This window comes from Pseudonaja textilis, chromosome 6 (assembly GCF_049901715.1).
Source record: "Pseudonaja textilis isolate UNSWEBS1 chromosome 6, rPseTex1.2, whole genome shotgun sequence".
Taxonomy (NCBI): domain Eukaryota; kingdom Metazoa; phylum Chordata; class Lepidosauria; order Squamata; family Elapidae; genus Pseudonaja; species Pseudonaja textilis.
In genome coordinates this window covers 55,703,242-55,723,798 of record NC_141995.1, presented here as the reverse complement: position 1 = coordinate 55,723,798, position 20,557 = coordinate 55,703,242, and the positions used below count along the sequence as shown (strand labels likewise).

The following is a 20,557-nucleotide window of genomic DNA, read 5'->3' as shown; positions in this document are numbered from 1 at the left end:
CCAGGGACCGCTAACCGGTTCTGTGGGTGTGGCCTAATTTGTGGGTGTGGCTTGGTGGTCATGTGACTGTCTGGGCATGGCTTGTATGTAAATATTATAAATATTTATATAAATATTGAATTTTTAATAAAAAAGAGCAACTTTTACCCAAAATCAGGCAAAGCAGGCAGGCAGATTGAGTTGCTCACAGAATCACAGATTCAGTCAGAAATCTATCTATCTGCCATCGGTTAGCTCAGTCTCTCAAATTTGCTTGACGTGAGTCTGCATTGAATTTGCTTGCAAGCAAACCTTCAGTCATAAGGGAGGTTCAGCTGTGCTTAGCTAGAAATCCAACCATTTCCTGCTTCCTAGCGATTCTAAATCTCCCGACACAGCAGAACAGATGATCGTTGGAAAAAGGAAAAATAGCAACTTTGCTGGGTAAGGAGTGAGTGGGCGGGGAGGGTGCCCACGGGCCATGTGGGCTGAGCAGCCGTCTGTTTCTGCCCAGCCTGTATTAATTGCTTTGTGTGGGAGGGTGCTCTGGAGGTGAGATTTCTCTGCGGCCCACCAAAATTTTATCACAGCCCACCAGTGGGCAACCGCTGAACTAGAGCATACAAAACATTTGCTAGACCAATACTTGAATACAGCTCATCAGTCTGGAACCCGCACTACATATCTGATATTAATACAGTTGAGAAAGTCCAGAAATATTTCACAAGAAGAATTCTCCACTTCTCTACTCGTTGTAGAATACCTTATGCCACCAGACTTGAAATTCTAGACCTAGAAAACATAGAACTACGCCGCCTTCAGTCCAATCTAAGTATAGTACATAAAATTTCTATTGCAATGTCCTACCTATCAATGAATACTTCATCTTCAACCACAACAATACAAGAGCACACAATAGATACAAATTCAAGGTAAACCACACCAAACTTGATTGCAGGAAATACGACTTCAGCAACAGAGCGGTCAATGCCTGGTATACTCTACTTGACTGTGGTTTCTTCCCCCAAAAGTTTTAACCTTAGACTTTCTACTATTGACCTCACCCCTTTCCTAAGAGGTCTGTAGGGGGCGTGCAAAAGCGCACCAACGTGCCTAACATTCCTGTTCCATTGTTTCTTTTCTTTCTTACTGGTATCCATTTCATGTATTCATAACCACGTTTATAGTTATACTTGTTATCTAATAATCGCTTGACAAAATAAATAAATAAAATAAATAAACATTATGGTTCTCACAGGCAAGGCTTTAGAGAGCTGTGCAAATTCACACCCTCCCTCGACTCCATTGGAGTTGCAATGCACATTGCTGCAAACGTTATGGATGCTCTCATCCTTTTTGATGCTCGAAAAGATGATCTTCCAAAAACTCACGAAGCGGGCTTTTTATCCACATCATAACAATGTTATGATATAATCAAGGACCCTCTGTGGCGCATTGGTTAGAGTGAGTACTGCAAGCTACTTCTGCAGCCAGCTGCGTACAATTTGGCAATTCAAATCCCACCAGGCTCAAGGTTGACTCAGCCTTCCATCCTTCCGAGGTGGGTAAAATGAGGACCCAAATTGCTGGGGGCAATATGCTGATTCTGCAAACCGCTTAGAGAGGGCTGTACAGCACTATAAAGCGGCATATAAGTCTAAGCGCCACTGCCATAACCATAGAGCGCACAGGAATGCCAGCAGTTGTAAATTGGAAGCAGGGAACGAGATCTGTTCTTTCTGAAGAAAGAAACTGAAATAAATCGCTTAAGGAAGTTGGTTTATTTGCCTGCCCTCCACAACCAAATCCATTAACCTGCCATCAATCATTTCCCAGAATAACACACCAAAATAAACACTCCCCAAGTTTTACCGATGCTATCCAGGTTTATTTAGTTTTGTAATCTTATCAAATTGTTTCCTATCTACTATTTTAGTTTGTCTTAAGTTGCAAGGGAAGAGAAAGGGGAATGGGAGGGTTTTCACTCTTGCTTAGATTAAGAGAGAAACTCTGACTTTTTTCCCCCCTCCCCAGTAAGAGGATGTTTTCAGAAGACTTGAAGGGCAGAATGAGAGTGAAACCAGATAATTGCAGAAAGCGTTCAGGCTGCTTTAAAAAAATAAAACCAACTTGCCTGTAGGTGGGAGCTCAACATACGATGTCATGTGTCACTTTAAATTTCATTTTGCTGTCAGAAATGATCTGTCAGATCTAGGCTAACCCAAGCTTTTACATGTGTCATTCTTGCCAGCTCTATTCTGAATTGGAAAAAAAAAGACGAAAAGAAACAAATACATGTGCTAAACCGGGCCATCCATAAGGGAAGGTAAAAAAAATAAAAATTTAAAAACCCACTGGATGGAAGTTCAGCTGCAATGTTCTGGCCAGGATCTTGATTTTCTGCACCTGATGGGGCACCCATGCTTGCAGTAGTTCCAAGAAAAAAAAGCCTTTACACACAGTTTATCTTCAAACTATACAATCTTCATTCTGCTGAGTTCCCCTCCCAGCCCCGGCTGCTAGAAGTCACAGCTGGCCTCATATAGAAAGTAACGAAGAGGACCTTGATGGGGTGATGCCCAGTCCAAAGTGGGGAGTCAAGACATATTTTAAGTACGCCCAAAAAAAGATGAGGGGCTGCCACAGAGAGGAGGAAGGGGTCAAGCTATTTTCTAAAGCAGGGGTCTCCAACCTTGGCAACTTTAAGACTTGTGGACTTCAACTTCCAGAGTTCCTCAGCCAGCAAAGGAACTCTGGGAGTTGAAGTCCACAAGTCTTAAAGTTGCCAAGGTTGGAGACCCCTGTTCTAAAGCACCTGAAGGCCAGACAAGGAATAATGGATCGAAACTGAACAAGGAGAGATTCAACCTGGAAATAAGGAGAAACTTTTTGACAGTGAGAACAATCCACCCATGGAACGGAAGTTGCCTTCGGAAGTTGTGGGAGCTTCATCACTGGAAGCTTTCAAGAAGAAACTAGACTCCCATCGGTCAGAAATGGTGTAGGGTCTCCTACTTGGGCAGGGGGTTGGACTGGGTGATCTACAAGGTCCCTTCCAATTCTGATTATCTGTTATCTGTTAGATAGTATTTGGAATGGGCTCAGACAGCACCTCCCCAATTGGTTGAACTAGCGTTAGAAGGAGGATGAGGTACAATACAATAAGACTTGCAAGATTCTGCCATTATCGCCGCTCTCAGTAAAAGTAATTTTAGCCACTTGTGGGGTTGATTTTTGAGCCTGGTCTACTTCAAAGAGCTGACAGCACACCAAAACAGCCCATTGTGGATATTCTTCGTAGGCTTGGCTTCCTATAAGACTATCATAGTTGGGTTGCCATGTTCCACAACATGATCATTAATTGGCATGAATCAGAGAAACGAAGCAACAAATTATTTGTTGATTTTTTTTTTTTAGTTCCGGCCCTGATTGTATTAATTCGAACGGTTTGTGGAAAAGGATCACACAAACTGATTTTAACAATGACATAACAGTCGCCAAAATGATTCTATCTGTAAAAACAATAACTTTCCCATCAATGAAGGTTAAATTTAATTGATCGGAATGTCAGAGTTGAAAATGTAGCCAAGAATGAGCAGGTTAAAATATTGGGGGGTTTCCAAATACAAACCGATAACTTCTTCGTTTATTACACACCATATTTATCTATAGTTGAAAAGGAGAAAGTATGGATAATTTAATGCAGCCATATCAGGAGATAGTACAATAAAAGACTTGGGGTAGATCCCAAACTATCAAGATCTGAGAAATTGAAAGATTATGGCATAAACTGGCTGTGGCGATTCTAATGGTTATCAGCACTCTAGATGCCATACCAAAAATTCTTGGACAGCACTTAAAAATATCTGTGCATTGATAAAATTTCCATCTGTCAATTACAAAAGGCCAGATCCGTGCATATAATATGCTAATACATTACAGCATCCTAGATTCTTGGGAAGATCTCAATGCCAATGAAGGCCAACACCAACTTAAAAACTGGCATTTATAAGTTTCTATTTTTGTATATGGTAATAATAAATCAACAATAACAGCAACAACAAAAATTGACAAAGTTCTTGAAAATTAGCAAGTCAAGATCCTGTGGGATTTTTGGATCCAAACACATAGACATCTGGCCCATAACACACCTGACATAAAATGCCCCGAAAAACGCCCTGAAAACGTCCCCCAAAACGGACAGGGGTGGGGCCAGCCAGGTGGGATTAGCCCCAACCGGCTGAATCGTACCTCTGCCTTTGAGGTGAGTGGTCAAGAGGCAGGGTTAGGTGCGATGAGTGATATCACCCACCCAGTCACATGACCAACCGTCCATACCTACCCAGCCAGAGAACCGGTTGTTATTTCAATCCTACCATTGGACTCCACTACTCGGAACAACACACATTTTAAGAAGAGACATGGTTGGTACCTAGGATGCTGGCAGCAACCAGTATCAACCATCAGAGCCACGGTCAATGATATTTGTGATACATTTTTAAATGTTCAGTTGACTGAGTTTCATGTTTAATGAATAAAAGTTTATAATAATAACCATCATAATCATCCTAATAAATAACAATAATAATTTAAAAACAGCAGCTAATGCAGTCAGGCTAACTGCCATTGTTAGACATTTCTGCTGCATTTATTACAATGATCCACCTTCAAAAGAACCACAGTTCATTTCTATGGCATAATTGCTGTCATTGCTTTGTGGTGATTTTGACCTGGAGGAAATATAATCATCAACTGTGGATAATATTTAATGGATCCAATTATACCGTCCAAAAAAAAATAAGTTTTATGACAACTCCTCTGGGGGAAATTTTTATCTATCCTAAGATCAGGATTGCAAATTAGCATCCTTTTCTTCCATTTCTGTCCCATTTATATCATTAGCTAACTTAAACTATACCAAAATCGAAGTCAATCTATCTTCATTTGTTCCTTTTCTTATTATTGTAGCTTTTCTGGCACTGCAGCTATTTTAGCTTATTATTTCATTCCTTTTCGTCACTTGCAGCATTGTTCTTTTTAAGTAGTTCCCTTTCTGGGTGCCCCTCTCTCTTCTTTTGAATGGCTATATTACACAACAACACACAACACACAAATATCTACATCTGGAGACTTGACTGCTAATCTCGAAAACACGTTTTTCACTTTTGGGGCACTATAATTCAAGAGAAAAAAAGTTTCAAGAAAGAGATTGGTTTTTAAGGAGGAAGGGATGCAGTTAGGAATACCGTTTCTTTCTATCTTTCCCATTCATGCAAAAGAATCACAGTGAGCTTTATTTTTACCTACTAGCTTGGAAGAAACAAAGAATCCAGAATTGGATTCAGGTGAATGAATTGGCTGGTAGAAGAACCAGGCAGGCTTAATTCATTCCACTTCTGCGGTTAGTGCAGAAGCAGAATTGCATGGCAAAACTGTATGCATGAATGAATTCCCTGAGTGATGAACAGAAGTTTAAGAGAGTATTCAACAAAAGAACAACCCAAAACATAGCTCTAAAACAACCATCAAGTCCTTAAAGAAAAACAGATCTCTTTAGAATGGCTTTCACGGTCCTCAGGTTTTATTATTATTATTAAAAATATGGTTTGCTAAGTTCTAGACATGCAGCACATGAAGGATGTTTCTGAGCTGGAAGAATTCTTACAAGGAAGAGAGAGGAAAATTCAGAGGCTCCATATAACCTTAACAGGAGGAAGAGTCGCAAATAAGGCAGCAATCGGATAATATCAATTTAAATCCAAGGCAGAAATATAATTTGAGATAGTGCCTCAGCCCTGACCCTCTCTAGTTCTCACAAACATAAAGGGAGAGTGATGTGGTTCACCGGTATCCTGTGCAGATAGCAGCGGAATCGGAAAGTGGGGAAGAATGGGGACCAGTCCGGGAGTTTGGGGAGGACTCGGATGAGGGTCCTGCATCCGATGCAGAGGTGGGGCCAGGACCATCTGGGAGTGGGGTGCTGACTCTGGCAGCAGCGAGGCAGAGGAACCAGGGGAGCCTGTTCCCAGTGTGGTGTGCGTAGAGCTTCTAGAAGGCAAGAACAATTAAGACAAAAGGGGCAACTCAGGAGTAAGGCTTGGAGGTGATTGCCCCTCCCCTAAGGTATAAAGGAAGTGCAAAGGTAGAGAAACCTTTGCAGGAAGCAAAGTCATTCACTCTGTTCGGATTAAACCTTGAAGCTCTGTGTCGACTTTGTACTTTGGTTGTTTTTTTACAGTTAATTTGGCACGTTGGTTGTTGGCAGCAATTCAAAGGAGAGAAAGGTGGGTGCTTATCTCGAGAGACTGTTTGGGACTCATTATGGGCTGGGAATGAACATAATTCCCAGCGTTGAAATAAAACAAGAGTTGTTTGGACTAAGCGTGTGCTTAATTATGGTCTCAGGAAGCCTTGGTCAGAACAGAGAGGGGTTGGGACATGCATTCAGATTTGCAAAATTCTATTACAATAACCTTATAATAAAAGTAGCATTAGCATTCATAATTTTGGCTTGTCTGGTCTGGTCTATCTCAAAGGCCCCAAACTCCATCCTTAGGTCTCTTATACAAAACATTATGGGATTTATTTATATTGCTATCACGGGCAAGAGAAATGGCAAACATTACTGTAGGAACAAGGCTGTTGAGGCAGGAATCAGTGCTTCCCAGGGTAAAATAAAATAAAAACAAAAACATAGATGAGATGCTTTCTAAAGCCATCGAGAGAACAGCCAAGTATCTATTCTCCTGGAAAAGTGGAAGGAAAAAGTCTAAATTTTACATCCTAGAGTCCAGTCCTATTATAGGCCTTGACTTCTGTGTACTGCAGTATCTTCAGTGCTTATTCAGCTCTATTCTTGTTTGCAGTAAAGAGACTAATTTTTGCCGACTAGTATTCTGTTTGAGCTTTTTGTCGAGTAGAGCAAATCTTGAATGAGGGATTATATGTTTGGAGATGTCATGAGATTTACAGCTGTGCCTGGTGGGAAGCTGGACAAATGGTTCATCTCAGCCCCCATATAGCTTTAACACATGAGATGCCATTTGAAACTAATGGTAGTATGCTGACATTTTTACACTGAATTCCAATAAATGACGTTTAGGTATAGTTCCGATTCCAAAGGGAAGAGGGTAATGGGGAAGGCATGCAGATTTCTTCAAGAGGAGATTGCTGGTAACAGTGAAATATAATTTTCCTGATCTTCAGCAATCACATAACACGGTAACAAACTGGAAGCTTATGTGTGATGGAAAGACACACACATTGCAAGAGATGATAATCAAGGAACAATGGAACACTGTGACACATACAATCCAGAGGTGGTATTCAGCAGGTTCTGACCAGTTTTGGAGAACCAGTAGCGGAAATTTTGAGTAGTTCGGAGAACCAGAAAATACCACCTCTGACTGGTCCCGCCCCCATCTATTCTCCGCCTCCTGAGTCCCACCTGATTGGCTGGGTCTTTTGTTGCCCTGCACAGAAGAACGGAGCTGGAAAGCAGGTTAGTGGGATGGGGAGGGAATGGAGATTTTGCAGTATCCATACGCCACACCCACCAAGCCATGCCCACAGAACCAGTAGTAAAATTTTTTGAATCCCACCACTGATACAATCTCTCCAATCCTCTTCCTACAAGGGCCGAACAGTCTTATTGGAAAACCACTAAGTATAATATGGAAATCTCTGAATTTGAATTCAGTTTTATAGAAACCACTGATAACATCACACTACTTCATTATTCTAGTTGATTTCCTCCTAGATTTTTTTTTTTTGCAAAAAATAAATTTTAAAATTAGTCCAGTACAAAAAAATATCGGATGTTCATAAAATATACTTTTCCCCCCAAGAGATCCAGGCTCTCTCTGTTAAACTTTATTATTTTGCCAGGGGAAGATAATTTTAATCTGGCCTGTGTGGTTTTATGTTCTCATGGTTTTTGAACTCTGCTCAGAGTCTGTCATGGCTGTAACAAATCGAATAAAGACAATGAACAATGGATGAAAGCTAATCAAGGAGAGAAGCAACCTAGAACGAAAGAAGAAAATTCCTAACAGTGAGGACAAATCAACCAGTGGAACAAACAAAAGATTTGGGTGCCCCAATCCTTGGAGGCTTTTAAGAAGAGACTGGACAGCCATTTGTCAGAAGTGGTACAGGTCTCCTGCATGAGCCAGGGGTTGAACTAGATGACCTCCAAGATCTCTTCCAACTCTGTTACTATTACTGTCCCTTCACTGCTTCATGATTTCTAGGGAAGAGAACATCCAGTTTTTGTGGAGTACTTCCAGGTGGTTGGTCATCTTTCAGTTGCTAAAATACTCTACCAACCAGATCCTCAAGCCAGAAATACTTGATTGGGTGCTTAAACACTTTTAGTATTTGCCCTGCTTCAGCATCCGTCTCTTATCCCTCTGCCAGCTAAATTTTATAACCATAACAATGATGACAACAGTGATTTTCTCACCTTCCTGAAGAATGTCTAGACAGTAAACGTTTTTCTGGAGGCTGCTTCAAGTGCAGTAAAATTTCTAAAGAAAGGAATTCAACAGCTCTGTGTTGACTGCACAATTATAACACTTCATAATTACATTGTCTTTCTCTTCTTGCACCAATTTAATACACACTGGGCAAATTAAAAGACAATGCATACGCTCCCCTAAACACAACAGAATAACTTAGTCATGGCCTAATAATGTCCAGTTAAGTTTCGATAGCCCTTTCCTTAGAATGATCTATGATCTCATTAATACTGGCTTATTAATTCTGGGAGTTATAGATTCAATACACCTGGATGGTACCAGGCTGGGGAAAAGCTGCTTTAGTACAACCCTTTAGGGCAGATTAAAAAACAACAACAACAACCAGTGCCACCTCATAGAAGCAAAAAGGGATGAAACATTGAGAAATAACAGCTCGTTCAGAATCAGCCAAAAAAAAATCCAATTACCCAAAGGCATTTCTGTCCCACAATGTCTTAATTTTAATCCACTATTACACCAATGTTTCTCTTTTAAGATGTGTGGAATTCAATTCCCAGAATTCCAGCAAACTGGCTGAGGAGATATGGAAGCTTAGCTCTACACATCTGAAAGTCTTCTACGCTAGAGGAGAAGAAGGTACGAACTAGTCTTAGAGTTTACATCAAACTTGGGTCTTGCTCTGAACATTCAGTATCTCCACTCAAATCTACATGCAACCTTATACACATGAGATGTGTGTGATTATAGCACATGTATCCTATTGGCCTTCTGGAAGGCCTTGAAGTCTGCTTTGGTCCTTCTACCACTTCAAAGATTTCGTTCTTCTGCTTCAAAAGAAGAAAGTTGACTGTTTTACTGTGGTAAAACTGCCAGGCACACCAAAGACTGAAGCACTAAAGCACTAAAGCACCAGGATTATACAGTTTGCAACTGATGATATACAGACAAGAACAAGGAACCCTGTTGTGATGACCCGGGGTGTGGCACGAAGGCAACACAGTCAGATAAGCAATAAGAGTCCTTTTATTATCTCTGACTTTGCCCCCTATGTCCATGATTACCTTCTGGCTGGAGAAAAACTCTCCCAGGAACAGCCTTTGACTGCAGAAAATTAAGTCCAAAACAGGGTAAACACAAACTGTAACTTAAAGTCCAAACAAGCCAAACTGAAGTTTAGCAGGGCAGGAGCAAGAATTTCAGACTTGAAAGCACGGCAAAACTCACACAGTTGGGAAGACGCCAGGAATATAGATAAGCCACGACAACACAGGATAAAGTCACATTTGCTCCCAGCAGCTTTTCGCATGCAGCCTGCCTTTCTGTCTTCCCAGCTATGGCTAACGAAGGGAATCAGGGCCCTTTCCTTCCCCATAAGCCATGCAACTCACGTTGCTCTCTTCTCCGTTCCTCCCTGTGTGCCCTAGGATGAAGAGGGGATGGGTCTGGTTTGTCCTCTGAACTCCCTCTCCCTTGTTCTACCTGTTCCCTGCTCTGCCCAGCCCTACTTTACCCTTCTCCAGCCTCCTTCACAGTCAACGGAGCCCCACTCCCATTCCTTGTTAGCTCTCTGGCTTCCTCCTCGGATTCAGACTCTGACAGGGGCATGACACCTGTAGAGAAGGATGTTTATGATCAAGGTCAAGGGTCTCCAAACTTGGCAACTGTAAGGCTTGTGGACTTCAACTCTCAGAATTCTCCAGCTCTTCTGGCTGGAGAATTTTGAGAGTTTAAATCCACACTTCTTAAAGTTACCAAGTTTGGAGACCTCTGATCAAGGTCAGCATCCTAAGAAGGTGTTTCATAACCATGGCGAATTTAAGATAGGTGCATTCAACTCCTAGAATTATCTAGCCAGAAATACAAAACATGAATCTTGGACAAAAAAAGTCCATGAAATCGGGAAAGCCAAAGATAAAGCCGATCGTGATAACAGATTTCTCTCTGCTGAGTTAATAGAGTGGAATATATTCTATTTAAACCTCTCGTGATATTTCTGAATGGCTTTGAGTAATGTGACAACCCCTTAAAAATCAACAAATATATTATATCCTAAACCTGTGTGGCCTAGACTACAGAGTCTACTGTACTTCAGTTGATATATATTATACGTTATATGATCAATTATATTACATTAAACACCTAATCCCCTCCCCAACTGTAAGACTGGGATAATTCCCAGAGACATAAGTATAGTATGAGCACAGCAGCAAAATGGAAGCCAAATTATAATTATAGCATTCGTGAGCAGGGACTTTCACTTATTGTTGTACTTCACGTCACATTAGGTTCCACCCATTTATGTTCAAACAAAAATCTGCATGCTTGTTCTACCAGAAATATTAGGATTACCTGCAGGCACTATCTTACTCCTTTTAGTCATGGTTATTTTGCGTATCTCCGCCTTTAAACTCAATCTGACAGATAATTCTCCCATTTGACTGGTTTTTTCCCTCTCCTATGGCTTGTTTATGTGTTTGTGCTTGTATACCCTTGTGTACTTGCACGCATGTGTATGTGAAAGACATGAGCAAGAGGTGTAAAGAGCAGAACCATACACATGATGAAATGGATTTTAGTCTATGAAAGCTTCTGTTGTATTATAGTTAACAGATGCTGATTTAAGGAAAAAGCAAAATATTTGCGCTGGCAAGCCATTAACCCACCATTGTTTAAAGTGGTCATAAGATTACTGTGAGAGAAGAGGTTTCAGGCTACAGGAAAAATATTATGTAAATACTTTTAAGGTTTGGCTTCCCGAAGTATATTTTTCATTATAGTCAGATGTGCTGTGATTCACAACAATTCCAAAAACAGGAAAAAGTTATCAATGAATTGGTTCTAGATACAACTGTGGGAGTCTGAGAATTCAGACTGAGGGCCAAAGCTGGCCTTATATTTTTATTAATTTCCTAGTAGAAGCATCAACATACTTTTTGGATGAAAGGAACATAACCCTAAAATAGGATAATTCTAGATATAAAATTAAGATTGTGATTTCAAACGCTATGTTTAGGTAACTCACCGTAAAACCTGTTTTTGAAACAAGCCTGCTTGTGATTGTGAACATATCCACAACTACAGACACTATTACAATTCCATTTCACAAATGGCTCAATAGTGAATCAAAATGAAGAGAATGCAGTTTTACACTCCCTGTTTATAAACAGTTCTGAGGCTAATCCCGATGTACAATCACATTTATGCCCAGGGATGGGATTGAAATTTTTAAACAACTGGTTCTGTGGGTGTGGCTAAGTTGGTGGGCGTGGCTTGGTGGTCATGTGAGTGGGTGGATATGGCTTGGTGGTCATGTTATTAGCTGGGCATGGCCAACTCAATATCACTCACATCGAGGCACGCATTTCCTTGTCTGGCCTCTCATGACTGTGGGGATGCTGCAAGAGTCGTAAGTGTGAAAAATGGTCATGTCACTTTTTTCAGTGCCTTTGTAACTTTAAATAGTCACTCCACACAAGCAAAGTACCAGCAAAGGAGGGGAAAAAAACCTCCAGAAAAGTTCCAGAGACAGGAAGTCTAGTTTTGCCAAGAATGTAATAAGGGTTAATGGAGAGGCAGTTTCTGTAAGCAACACCAGAATGTTTCCTTCCTGCCTTCCTTGCAGGATTAGGCCAGTAATTTCTTCTAACAACCACTTCTCCAAACTGCTTAGAATGTTAACAACCAGTTCTAGCAAATAGGTGCGAACTGGTAGAATCCCACCCCTGTTTATTCCACTAGTCCCTTTTAATTATATATTCCACCATCCATTTTTCAACTGCATCACAGATAGCCGGAGAGTATTTTTCCATTTTCTCCAATGTTTGCATATCTGTAAGATTGAGGACGCCAGTCTTGTGTTCATTTCCTAGCAATAACCTCTGGACTTGATACTGCCTCAGATTAGAAGTCTTATCACAGCCAGATATCATTGCTAAAGATTCACATGGGCTTCTCCGATTGTTATTGGACATCAATAAAACAAGATGATGCTAATCAAGGTTAAGGACTAAGATTTCCCTACGTGGCTGTATGCTGGTTTGAATGGTTAGAAAGCAGGAGATTGTGAGTTCTAGTCCTGCCTTAGCCCTGAAGGCTTGGCCCACTCACTCTTTCTCAGCCCAACTCACTTCACACAATGGTTGTTGTGTAGAAAATAGGAGGAAAAAGGCAGGCAGGATATGTTCACTGCCTTGAGATATTTATAAAAATTAAAAATTGAACTGAATTGCTGGCTGGGGAATTTTTGGAATCCAAAGTTCACCCATCTGGAAGTCAGTCAAATTGCTCCCAAATAAAAGAAAGGCCACAGCATTACATATCCAAGTTCTTTAATGCGGCAGTAAGTTTCCAAAATCACAACACAACCTCTCAACATTCTGCTTAACGCTTTACTCTAATGCCACTCAAAACTCTCCGTTCAAAACTCCGGACGTCATTAAAGAGTGACTAATTTTCTCAGGACGCGTCTTGCCCTCTTTGACTCATTATTCCATTCATCCATTCGAAAGCAAAGCTTTTGGACGTTTCCTGCTGCAAAATTCAGGAGTTTCTAATTTGAAAAGGGACGAAAAAAGAGAGGAGAGCATCTTGATGATGGGGAGCAGATATTCAAAACGTGAAGTCTGAGCCAGGGGCAATAAAAAAAAAAAAGCTAAGTTTCCCTTTAATTATTCCCAATAAGAATATTTCAGGTTTAAATTCTATTTGGTGTTCTGTTATCTCCTGTAACCATCTTTGTATCTTCATCCAAATATTTTCTAGCTTTTGGGCATTGCCACCACATGTGAAAAAGGGAAATTTAGCAAACAAATCCAATACATCATACTGCATATGATAACAGCGGTGAGGACAGTTTCTGCAGAGGGTTGGAAATCAGAAAATATACCATCCGAAGAGATGTCGATACAAAAAATATTAGATTGTGCTGAGATGGACAAACTTACAACAGAACTGAAAGGCAAGGAGGAATTAGAATACTACATGGTTTGGGATAGATCAGTGGTCACCAACTGGTGGGCCGGGGACCACTGGTGGGCCGTGAGAAAATTTTGGTGGTCTGCAGAGAAATGCCACCCCAAGAGCACCCCCCAAAGTAATTAATCAAGGCTGTGCCCATGTGGGCACATGGCTTGTGGGAACCCTCCCCGTCCACTCACTCCTTACCCGGCAAACTTGCCTGCTAAATTGCTATTTTTCCTTTTTCCGACCATCAGCTGTTCTGCTGTGCCGGGAGATTTAGATTAGCAAGAAAGCAGGAAATTGTTGGATTTCTTGCTTTCTAGCTAATCTTTAGATGAGCCAGACCTTCTGTAGGACTGAAGCAGTGCAGACTGAGCTAGCTGATGGCAGAAACCCAGATCTCTAAGTGAATCTGTGATTCTGTGAGCAACTTAATCTGCCTGCCTGCTTAGCCTGATTTTAGGTAAAAGTTGCTCTTTTTTTATAAAAAAAATTCAATATTTATATAAATATTTATAATATTTACATACAAGCCATGAACACCAAACCAGCCAGTCACATGAACATCAAACCGCACCCACAAATTAGGCCACGTCCACAAAACCGGTTAGCGGTCCCCGGGATTTAAAATTATGAGTTTGGTGGTCCCTGAGGTCCAAAAGGTTGGCGACCCTTGGGATAGATGGTATAAGTGGGCGGAATTTGGGAATAACGATTAATATATAGGAATAAATGTAAATATATGTATTATTGATGACACAATACTGTTAACAATGCAAATAGAGAGGTGTCATTTTTAAAATAAATAAACAAAAAATGGCTCAGCCCTGCCTGGAGCCATTTCATAAAACGAAGAGGGGTTAAAGCCACCTTCCTGCCTCACCCCAGTTGCTAGTCTGGGGTCAGCTCCTTCTGCAGCAGAGGCAGAGGTCAAAGCGCACCGTCCAATTTGAGTTCATGATTCATTTACTTATTTATTTTTATCTTGGAAACCTTTGCATTCGACCGATGGGGAAATTGCTGTCTTTTGCATCCCAGCTCCTTGACTGCAGCTCCATACCCCCAGCGCCCAGTCCAGGTAAGTCCTCAACTTACAGCCACAATTGAGCCCCACATTTCTGCTGTTCGATGAGACGTTTGTTAAGTGAGTGTCGCCCCATTTTACGACCCTGCCTTGCCACAGTTGTGAAGGGAAATCACAGTTGTTAAGTGAGTCTGTCATCTGCATCTCTATCATTGTCTGGTTTGGTTCTGCAACCCAACAGGACAGACACAGACTTCAGAGAGTAATTAGGACTGCAGAAAAAACAATTACTACCAACCTGCCTTCCATCCATCAATGACCTGTAAACTGCACGAGTCAAAAAGAGGACTGTGAAAATATTTACAGACCCCTCACATCCCGGACATAAACTGTTTCAACTCCTTCCCTCAAAACGACGCTATAGAGCACTGCATGCCAGAACAACTAGACACAAGGACAGTTTTCTCCCAAATGCTATCACTCTGCTAAACAAATATCCTCAACACCGTCCAACTATTTACAAAGTCTGCACTACTATTACTATTAATCTTCTCATTACTTCTTATCACCCATCCCCTCCCACTTGTGACTGTATGACTATAACTTTGTTGCTTGTATCCTTACAATTTACAATTGACTGTTTCCTAGTATGATTTGATCGCTTATTGTACCCTATGACTATCATTGTTGGAGCTTATGATTCTTGACTCTTGACAAATGTATCTTTTCTTTTTATATACACTGAGAGTATTTACACCAAGACAAATTCCTTTTGTGTCCAGTCACACCTGACCAATAAAGAATTCTATTTCTATTTCTATTCTATCAGTTGCAGTTGTTAAACTAGCAGCATGGTTGTGAAATCTGGCTTCCCCATTGACTTTGCTTGTCAGAAGGTCGCAATGCGACGGTCACTAAATATGAAGCAGCTGTCAAGCACCTGAATTTTAATCATGTGATCATGGGGATGTTGCAAAGATTGTAACTATGAAAAATAGTCGTAAGTCCCTTTTTTCAGTGATGTTGTAACTCTGAACGGTCCCTAAATGACTCAGAGGATTAGTTCTCGACCAGCAACAGTTTGTTTAGTGACTGAAGTTACAACAGCTCTGAAAAAAGTGACTTTTAACCATTTTTTCACACTTATGACCGTTGCGGCATTCCCACAGTCATGGGATCAAAATTAAAAATGTTTGGCACAACTGACTCACATTTATGACAGGTACAGCGTCCCGGGTGTTGGGGGTCACGTGATCCTCTTTTGCAACCTTCTGGCAATCAAAGTCAATGGGGCAGCCAGATTCATTTAACAACTGTGTTCCTAACTTAACCACAGGGGTTCACTTAACAACCAACGCAAGAAAATGGGACAAAACTCACTTTAACAAATGAACCAGCAATATCAATTTGGGTCATAAGTGAAGGACTCCCTGGGGATGCACAACATCTGTACAAGCAGGTCCTCAACTTATGACCATTCTTGTAGCAAACCGGGCCTCCCCCCCCACCTCTGAGGCACCCCGTTCCACATAATGACTGTAATGGGGAGAGCTGGGATCGCTTCAACGACAGAAACAACCTCATGACCGTAATTCTCCTCTCAACTGTGGTCATAAATCAAGGATTCCCTGTGGATTGAGAATGTACAGGTAATCCTCCATTTACGACCCTTCTAGCAGCAACCCAGGGCCTCCTCCCCCCTCGAGGCACCTTGTTCTGCATAATGACCATAATGGAGAGAGCTGGGATCACTTTAACGACAGAAACAACCTCACGATGGTAATTCTGGGCTCAACTGTGGTCATAAATCAAGGATTCCCTGTGGATTGAGGACATACAGATAATCCTCCTCTTACGACCTTTCTTTCAACGATTCAGGGGCTCCCCCCACCCCTGAGGTTCTGCATAATGACCGTCAACGGGGGAGGACCCGGGATCGCTTTAACCGCTTCACGGCCGCACTTCCGTGGCTGTAAGTCGAGGACGACCAGGAGGGCAGTCGGTACTTTCCTGGGGTGGGGGTGGGGGGTCCGGCTCCCCTGCTTGAGCAGGGGGGGGCTGGACTAGAAGACCTCCGAGGTCCCTTCCCACCCCGGGGTTCTCTATTCTATAAACAGCCGTCTTACGCCCAGCCCCCCCCCAGCCCCGGGCTCCGTCCTCCCGGGCCCGCAGCAGCGCCCCTCGTCCTCCGTCCTCCTCCGTCCTCCTCCCGGGGCCACCGCCACACTCACCATATTACAAATGGAGGCGATGTTTCTGACAGTCATGAGTCTAAAGGTTGCAGCAGCAGCGATCGCCCACCGCCATCTTTAGAAGGGCAAAGCCGGCATGGCCGCGGCCGGAGGAGGAGGAGGAGGAGGAGAAGCGCAGGCGGGAGAGGAGCCGGCGCGGGGGAGAAGGAGCAGCCCCGCAGGCGGACGACGGCTGCAGCAGCAGCAGCAGCAGCAACGAAGAGGAGGCCGAGGGCGGCAGGCGCCCGAAGGGCATCGGCCTGGCCGGGCGAGGATCAGCTGCCCCGCGCCGGGCACAGCATAGCTGGCGGAGGCGGCAGGAGGCGCGCACAACGCGGGCTCCGCTGCGGAGGCGCTTCGGGTGCCTTGCCTTGCCCTGCCCCGCTTCTCACTCGGCCGCTTTCCTCCGTTCTTCCCCTTCTTCCCGCTCCTCCTCCTCCTCCTCCTCCTTCCCCGCCGCCGCCGCCGCCGCTTCCTCCTCCTCCTCCTCCTTCCCTCGCGGCGGCCACTCCGCTTCCCGTCCCTCCATGGCAGCGCAGCGCCCGGGATCCACTTTGACAGCGGCGGCCGCGGCGGGTTTTTTTTTTTTTTTTTGCAGGTGGAGGGGGGGGGAAAGAGAGAAACGGGCGGTCAATCGCCGTGGGTGACGTGGACGCCGACCAATCGCCGCGACGCTTCTCGGGAATGGCGGCGCCGAACGCCAATGCGGGCGGGCGGGAGGGGAGAAGTGGAGGGGGGGGCAAGGCCAAAGGCAAGGCCCGCCCACCAGGCCAGCCTAGAGATGCCATAGCAATAGCGCTTAGACTTATATGCCGCTTTGCAGTGCTTTTTTTAAACAGCTCTCTCTCCATGCGGGTTTACAGAGTCAGCCTCTTGCTCCCAACAATCTGAGGTCCTCGTTTTACTCCCCTCAGAAGGCTGAGTCAAGCGATGCTGGGGGGAGAGGAATGGTACAGGGCTTCCTGCCTGAGCAGGAGGGTTAGACTAGAAGACCTCCAGGGTGCCTTCTAACTGCATGGGAACCCAAGGCTGTGCAGCCTACATGGCCCGCAGGAACACAAGGCTTGCGTCGCTTGCATTACAAACAACATGAGGTAGTGAGGGGAGGGGGGGGGGGAAAGGGCGGAGGGTGGGAACTTGCCTCACTCGCCCCACACACCTGACCTGGCCACGGGGCTGCTTCTTTCTGCTTCTTTTTTCTTCTACTGCATTTGGCTGCATGCAAGGAAAGCAGCAAAAGTCTTTTTTTCTCTCCCCCAAACTCTGCCAGAAATGAGTCTTTGGGACCTTGCAAGGCCTCCTGCTCCAAGAGGCTGTGTGAGTGTGACAAGTCTCACAAAGAGTCATTTCTGGCGGAGTTTGGGGGAGAGAAAGAAAGATTTCTGCAGCTTCTGCTGCTTTCCTTGGATGAAGCCAAAAGTTCCCCCCCCCTCACCCCCCCAGAACAATTCCAAATAAAGAATGATTGATCTGGCCACTGGGGTGGAAAATGGGGTGAGGAATTTCCCTGCAGACCTTTTGGGGGATTTTCCCAGGGTCTCTGGTCCTCGGGATTTAAAATTATGAGTTGGGTGGTCCCTGAGGTCAAAAAAGGTTAGCGACCCCTGGAATAGAATAGTATAACAGAGTTTGAAGGGACCTTGGAGGTCTTCTAGTCCAACCCCCTGCTCAGGCAGGAAAACCCTATATACGATTTCAGACAAATGTAATTTGTAGCGCTCCATCGCACGCCCCTCCCCCCCAATTTAGGTCATTGTTATGTGAGGAGTTTGCTAAACTGGATCACTGCAAGGCCGTTAAGTGAATTGTGGCTTCCTCCTTTGCTGGTCGAAAGGTTGCAGAAGGGGAAATCACCTGACCCTCTGGGCCGCTGCAGCCGTCGTAAATGTGAATCAGTTTGTCAAGCATCCGAATGGAAATCGTGCGACCGTGAGGATTGCTCCTGCAACGGTCGTTAAGTGTGCAAAATGGGTCACAAGTGTACGAAATGTTGCTTTTTTCGGTGCCGTTGTAACTTCGAAGGGTTGTACGTTGGGGACTGTCTGGTACATGCACACATTGGGTGGCTCCTTAGGCCCGCCTGAAGCCTGGAGCTGAAGTTTTGACTGCTGGGCAGGATCCCTCCTGACAGTTTTTCCCCGCTTCTCCCCCGACATTCCAGAGCAATTCGCCTTTTGGGAATCGAACCCTGGAAAACCGTGGGAAGCTCCCGCTTAGAAGCAACCTAAAGCCTCTCCTGTTAACCAGGATTGCATGAATAAGTAAGATTTTTTCTCACAACGGCACAGGAGCCCCTGGCCAGGTCACCGGAGATGCTCAGAGGTGAGATTCAAAAATGCCAGCAAACGGTTCGCGGCCCAGTTGCTGGGTGGGTGTGGCCTACTGGAACATTCCCGGGAAGGCTGTTTTTCGCTTTCCCAAGGGTCCAGAGGCTTCCCTCGGGCCTCTGGGAGGGTGAAAATGGCCTCCCCTGGGTTCTGGAGACTTGAAAACACAGCAAAACTCGCACAGTTGGGAAGATGCTAGGAATACAGATAAGCCACGACTACATAAGATAAACTCGTGTTTGCTCCCAATAGCCTGCTGCATACAGCTTGCCTTTTTCATAAACTGGGTTCCCAGCTGCAGCTAATGAAGGGAATCAGGGCCCTTTCCTCCCCCATAAGCCATGCAACCCACATTGCTCCGTTCCTCCCTGCATGCCCTAGGATGAAGAGGGGATGGTCCTGGTTTATCCTCTGAACTCCGTCTCCCTTGTTCTACCTCTATCCTGCTCTGCCCAGCCGGACTTTGCCCTTCCCCAGTTTCCTCCACAGCCAACTGAGCCACACTTCCACTCCCTGTCGGTTGATTGTCTTCCTCCTCAGATTCAGACTCCAACATGACATAATGAACTGCTGTAAGTCGAGGACTACTGTACTTTTCCATATATATAGCATGTCACAGACGCAAACTTGGAATTGTACTCAATAACCAGGGATTCCTAATTCAGTTTTTTTCTTTTTCAGTTTCTGGGCACCGGCCATCCTCTTTCAGCTAAACAAGAGTATACATTCATGCTGTCGGCTCAGCCTGCCAGTGTTGCGCCAGAATAAAATGTTTGACTAGTCATTCCTTCCAGTCCAACAGGTAGAACCGGAGCACAGGTTTTATAACTGAGACGTTAACATAAGATATGCTGCCCACAGCATTTTTCTCCACAGGGAAACCTCAACCCGTTTGTTTAACAACTGTTCAAAGTTATGACAGTGCTGCAGAAAGAGATTTGTGACTAGTCCACACATTTATGACCATTGCAGACATCAATCGCGTCATCAAAATATATAGTGTCAGTTGTAGCATCCTGGGAGTCACAGGATCAATATATGTGATCTTTCCAGGGGGCTACCAACAAACAGATTCTTGGGGAAGACCAGGTTTCCTTAAGAAACACATAGTTATGGAATGGAATGGAATAGAACAGAACAAAGAATAGAATAGAATAGAATAGAATAGAATAGAGTAGAGTAGAGTAGAGTAGAGTAGAGTAGAGTAGAGTAGGGTAGGGTAGGGGGGTAGGGTAGGGTACGGTAGGGTACGGTAGGGAGGGGAATGGAATGGAATGGAATAGAATAGAATAGAATAGGATTGAATTGAATTGAATTGAATTGAATTGAATTGAACTGAATTGAACTGAATTGAATTTGAATAACAGAATAGGAAATAGAACAGAGCAGAACAGAAAAGGAAATAGAATAGAATAGAATAGAATAGAATAGAATAGAATACAATACAATACAATACAATACAATAGGACAGAATAGAATAGGATAACAGAGTTGGAAGGGACTTTGGAGGTCTTCTAGTCCAACCCCCAGCCTAGGCAGGAAACCCTACACCACTTC

The 20,557-nt window shown here is 43.7% G+C and overlaps 1 protein-coding gene across 1 annotated transcript in view; it reads right to left on the bottom strand.

The window, feature by feature from the left end:
• The window catches only part of USP46 (ubiquitin specific peptidase 46), a 41,672-nt gene extending 24,401 nt beyond the window's left edge, over positions 1–17,271 (bottom strand). The window contains exon 1 of the mRNA XM_026699896.2: positions 16,674–17,271. Coding sequence (XP_026555681.1) covers positions 16,674–16,709 — 36 coding nt within the window. The 5' untranslated portion in view covers positions 16,710–17,271. The remainder of the gene's footprint in view (positions 1–16,673) is intronic.
• Between the last annotated feature and the right edge of the window lie 3,286 nt (positions 17,272–20,557).